Below are 5,914 nucleotides of genomic sequence, written 5' to 3'. Positions count from 1 at the left end.
TTTTAATTTTAATTTTTTCCTTAAACGTATCTATGTTCTACTGTTGATTACTAAAGAATGCAAAAAGGTGGAAAGAAATGTATTTTTCTGATGAAAGACAGGTCTAATTTTTCTTTTGGTAGGTTCCATGTTTATACACACAATACACAATATTCCGTATGCCTTGGAAAATGGCTGTGATTGAATGAGTTCATTGGTTCCAGGCCCGACTGTGATAAGTGAATTTCCGCAAAGTTAGATTCCTTATTTATAAATGTAATATTTATGTAGTTAGAGCATAGAAAACCCATTTAGGACTTTCTAAATATATTTGGAACATTAATAGAGCCGCCTAGACATGACATAACACTCATATAGTCACCTTTACATTGTTATTAAGTAAAGACTGGCTCAACCACATCCCCCTTGCTCACTATCAATACAGAGGTTCCACAGGGATGTGTGCTGAGCCCATACTCAAGATGACACAACCATTCTTCCACTCCACTCTGTGGCGAACGAATAATTATCTCCAAATTTATGTCCATAAAACCAAATAGGTTCTGTCTATTGTAACAATGTTATTCTTGTAAAATTAAGACTTTTTTCATTAAATTGCAGCTTTTTTTCTGAATATTTTGACTTTATTCGTGGAAAATTGCTGCAATTTCTTTTTCATTTTTGCCCTGTTCTAATCCAAATTTTGTCAAGATTTCATACTTGATGTAGTTGTGACTCATGCATGAACAACATGTCCACATACAGTATCTTACTGGTGGTACAGTAGAAATGAACACTGCAAGCTGGCATCCAAGCACCTACAGTACGTATGCGTGCAATCTGCAAATTATGGAAGTGAATGATGCTGACCTTTTAGCTTGGGCCCCAGACAGAGGAAGTTTTTTCAGCACTGGTTGGATGCCTGCTAAGGTCATGTGATACAAAATGGAACACAACACACGCAGGAGCTGGATTTCACTTCCTCAAATCACAGAACAGAAAGTCCAACTATGAGCAAAGAATGTGGCTTCGGAAGAGTTTTCAGTACACTCTTCAAACATAATGTTTTAAACCACTTTATTGTGGTAATGTGGTTTATATGGTAATACACGGCCCCATGTTGAAAAAATTGTACACAATGCCTGGTCATGCATGAACAACATACAATACTCATAGTACTAGTACATACAACATATATACGCTGTGACCAGATTCCCTCCCAACACAGTTAAACTGCACATTTGGGAGTGGCCTTTTATTGTGGCCAGCCTAAGGCACACCTGTGCAATCATCATGCTGTCTTGTCAGCATGTTGACATGGCTCAACTGTGAGGCGTATGAATTTTGTGAACAATATTTGAGTGAAAAAGCTCTTTTGTGTACATACTGTAGGTAAACTTGGAGATGTTTGAGGTCAGCTGCGTGGTGAAAGATGGGAACAAAATATATTATAATATAATATTATTGACGGGACAAGTGGTTAGCATGTTGACCACACAGTCAGGAGATTTTTCCAAAAAATATTGATAATTAAATCATGTTGTTTTTGTAGTTGAATAGGACTTATTATTAGTAGCACTTTCAAGCATAAAAATGGCTAAATGGCGTAAAATAGAAACATAAGGCATCCAGATGATGAAGTATAGAGTTCTAGACTGATCACAAGTTGTCAGTTACGTGACTAGACTTGATGGCCAAAACAACAGGCTTTTATTGCAGGTTTGAATTTTTATCAACAGGCACAATACTTAAAATTTAATAAAAACATGATGTCTGAACTTTTCCCACAATGTTATTTTCTAAAAATGTATTTGTTGTTTTGTTTCTTTCTCATAAGATTGCGACTTTAAAGTGTCATGTCAACTCTATGCTGCTAAAATTGCATTATTTTTCCTTGGTTGTTTGTCTATATGTGCGCTGTGATTTGCTGGTCACCAGTCCAGGGTGTACCCCGCCTCTTGCCCGAAGACAGCTGGGATAGGCACCCCCGCGACCCTCATGAGGATAAGCGGTAGAAAATGAATGAATGAACGTTATTGACGGGCCGCACGGTGGACAAGTGGTTAGCATGTTGGCCACACAGTCAGGAGATTTCCCCAAAATATATTGATTAATAAATCATGTTGTTTTTGTAGTTGAATAGGACCTATTATTAGTAGCACTTTCAAGCATAAAAATGGCTAAATGGCGTAAAATAGAAACATAAGGCATCCAGATGATGAAGTGTAGAGTTCTAGACTGCTCACAAGTTGTCAGTTACTTGACTAGACTTGATGGCCAAAACAACAGGCTTTTATTGCAGGTTTGAATTTTTATCAACAGGCACAATACTTAAAATTTAATTTAAAAAATGCATTATTTTTCCTTGGTTGTTTGTCTATATGTGCCCTGTAATTTGCTGGTCACCAGTCCAGGGTGTACCCCACATCTCGCCCGAAGACAGCTGGGATAGGCTCCAGCACCCCGCGACCCTAGTAAGGATAAGCGGTAGAAAATGAATGAATTAGTGAATGTTATGAATTTACTGCAGATATTTCTATTTGTGTTGTGTTTCTAGAATGTGCCAAGGCCCAATAACAAACAATAACAGCCCCCGGGCTGCTTAGATAACACTCTCATTACTTTTCTTAGGATGCATCATGTCTTTTTCTATTGGAGACAAACAGTGTCATTCAGGTTCAGTTGACACAGTATAAATATGAATAGTTCAAGTTCATATTTCACCATTTCCATTTTAAACTACTACTACTACTACTACTACTACTACTACTACTACTACTAAGTTTTTTGTTGTTGTGGAAAAATTAGTCTGACTTTGTATTTAAAAGACAACTATGACCTCGATCACCACTTCCAACTATTCACTGTTTCCAATGATGTATTGTCCAAGTGGAATTGTAGAACAAAATTGAATATAAAGTGTTTTTCCTTATTCATGCTTTTTAGCCTATGCATGTCTATTTCTATTTTCAAACAACAAATGATATCGTTGTTTCATGCTATGAGATCAATTAGTAAACATGACGCTACAGTACTCATTCATGCACAACGCTGAAGAGAAGTGAGTGAAAGAGCATCGTCCAGCTCAGAATTGATGAAGCTTTGGACGCAGTCTGCAGCCTTTCCTCGTGGCAGGAAAGAGAAAGCAGAAGTCAAAGGGAAAGTCTCGAGTCAGACTGGACGGCGGGCGTTCAAACTGGACCGAGGGACCAAAACAACAGCAACAACTTCACTCTGAAGAATCATCCGTGGACAAAAGGTCAGTTGATGACTTCATTAGGTACACCTGCACAGTAGAGGAGCTGTATCGGGTGTTGTCTTATATTTTACAGATATGGACCTCAACACAGCTCCTCTCGTCTCCTACGGCAACGGCAGCAGCATCAATGCCTCTTGTTCCCGTGACAATGTTGTGAAGACGGTGATTTTTCCCGTCCTCTACGCCGTCCTCTTTCTGGTGGGGCTGTCGCTCAACTGCCTGGCGGTGTGGGTGTTCTTACGCATCCCCTCACGCTCTCACTTTGTCATATACCTGAAGAACGTGGTGGTCGCTGATGTCATCATGACCCTCACCTTCCCGTTCAAGGTATGAGGTCATGCCCACCTCAGCAGAAATAACGTTTCTATATAACGCTAGTTTCGCTCCATTCAGGTGTTATCCGACTCCAACATGGCCTCCACCGGTTTGCGGATATTCGTGTGCCGGGTCTCATCAGTGCTCTTTTACCTCACCATGTACATAAGCATCCTCTTCTTCGGCCTTATCAGCATCGACCGCTGCAGGAAGACACTCGATCCCTTCAAGGGCACCAACACGGCGCGCCTGGCTCGTCGGAAGCTCCTTTCCGCCGCGGTCTGGATCTTCCTGCTGGCTCTCTGCCTTCCCAATGTGGTCCTAACCAGCAAAAAGCCACCTTCACCGTACTTCAAGTGCAGCGACCTGAAGGACCAGGCTGGGCTGTACTGGCACGAGGTGGTCAATCACGTGTGTCAGGTCATCTTCTGGGGCAACCTGGTGATAGTAGTCCTGTGTTACACTCTTATCACCAAAGAACTCTACAAGTCCTACTCCCGCACCAAGTCTCACCGCCCCGATGGGCATCAAACCCATCAAGCCAAGAGGAAAATGAACACAAACGTTTTTCTGGTCCTGGCCGTGTTCTTCGTGTGTTTCGTGCCTTTCCACTTCGCCCGCGTGCCGTACACCATGAGCCAGACCAGAGACCTTCTCTTCCACTGCCGACTCAAGCTCTTCTTCTTCCAGCTGAAGGAGAGCACGCTCTTCCTGTCCTCGCTCAACTCCCTCCTGGACCCGCTCATCTACTTCTTCCTCTGCAGGTCCTTCAGGACCACCTTGTTCAAGATCCTGCGGCTGAACCCCGGTACTTGCAGCCGGCTGCTGGGGAGGACGTCGGAGAGTGACTCGTGCAGCACGGTTTAGCTCCAAATATGTGGTTTGCGGCGTACTATCACAGTTTTCCCAACATACTGTTGTATGTAAATAATTTATTTCGTTTTTTTGAGCATGAAAATGGCTAAATGAAGTAAAAATCAAACATAAGGCATTCAGAAGACGCATTCAAAGATACTGTGAATGAAATGTAGTATTCAATACTGGCCACTAGGTGTCTATAAAAGCCCAAACTCAACACAGAACTCATCACTTCTTCGGGGAACGCATTTCTGGTATGTGTGTCATTTATGTATTTATGTGCGTCTAAAATGTCTTATTTTGACTAAATATGTCTACAAAATTGGATAATCTGAATATAAAGGTGACTATAGGGGTGTTATTTCTTGTCTAAAGGGCTCTAATAATGTTTTTAAAACATGTATGTACTGTGCTTGGTGGTAAACAGGTTTTCTATACTCTATACCAAAATATTCAATTTATAAAAAAGAAATTCTACTTTGTGGAAATTCAGTAAAAAAAAAAAATGTAATTGATGCAACAAATACATCATTAAAATTGTTATTCTGTTGTTATTTTTGAGTAATATAATATAAATAAATGAAACATTTAAACAAATAAAATAAATAATTAATTAAATTTAATATTTTAAAGTATCTTTTTGACATGCATTATTACATGTCTTTTTTATTTTTTAGAATTATTTTGTTTATAATTTTCAAATAATTTAAATATATGAAACGTTTAAACAAATATATAAAAATAAATAAGTATCTAAATAAAATAATTGAGTATAGTAGCAATAAGAGGTTTTATATACTTTAACTGTGAAACTATTCAATTTCTAAGTAACCACAATAAATGAGGGATTACTGTATATAAAAACAATTCAGCAAATTTCAGTTAATACATTTGTATTTTTCAAATATTTAATACATATTTCAATATGATTTCTATCTTTAATATACTTTTTTTTAATCTGGTTCCCTACATACCATTAGATGTAGCCTGCATCTTACCAATGGAACAAGGATCAGAGAATCAATGTACTAAGATTCCTTTATTGTCCATGTGTATATATGCTGTATATAACAAAAAAGCCCACATTTAAACACATTAATTGCATTTTTTCGGTTTCCATCGCCCATAAGTGGCGTGATGTTTTGATTTCCTTGCTGAGTCTGAGTGAGCATTGTTTCTGCAATCAACTGTAAACACAACCCAGCATATATGACATGTATAAACTCCATATCAATAAAACCAAACTGTCATATTTGCTTTTTGGATCAATTAAAATAACATGAAATGTGGTTTGTAGACCTTGACTATAACATGGATTGACCCCATTTACTTGCTGAATAGTCGACTCTACTGTAAACTGTCTGCTATTCATATTCTTGATGCGGTGTACAGTACTGCCCTCTAGTGCTGAAAGCATGTAGGACAGCTACTCTCAATCTTTTGGAAGCTTTGTAATTCTCTGGTTGGTTCTGCTATCATGATTAAATCTCACTCTGTATTGAG

The 5,914-nt window shown here is 38.8% G+C and overlaps 1 protein-coding gene across 1 annotated transcript; it reads left to right on the top strand.

Moving 5' to 3' along the window:
* Positions 1–3,021: 3,021 nt before the first annotated feature.
* Positions 3,022–5,914, top strand: p2ry12 (purinergic receptor P2Y12). The gene is made up of 3 exons (XM_058080044.1): positions 3,022–3,238; positions 3,312–3,565; positions 3,632–5,914. The coding sequence occupies exons 2-3, from the start codon at positions 3,314–3,316 to the stop codon at positions 4,418–4,420; spliced, it is 1,041 nt and encodes a 346-aa protein (XP_057936027.1). The 5' UTR covers positions 3,022–3,238; positions 3,312–3,313; the 3' UTR covers positions 4,421–5,914.

This window comes from Doryrhamphus excisus, chromosome 8, assembly GCF_030265055.1.
Source record: "Doryrhamphus excisus isolate RoL2022-K1 chromosome 8, RoL_Dexc_1.0, whole genome shotgun sequence".
NCBI lineage: Eukaryota > Metazoa > Chordata > Actinopteri > Syngnathiformes > Syngnathidae > Doryrhamphus > Doryrhamphus excisus.
This window is presented reverse-complemented; position numbering and strand designations above follow the sequence as displayed.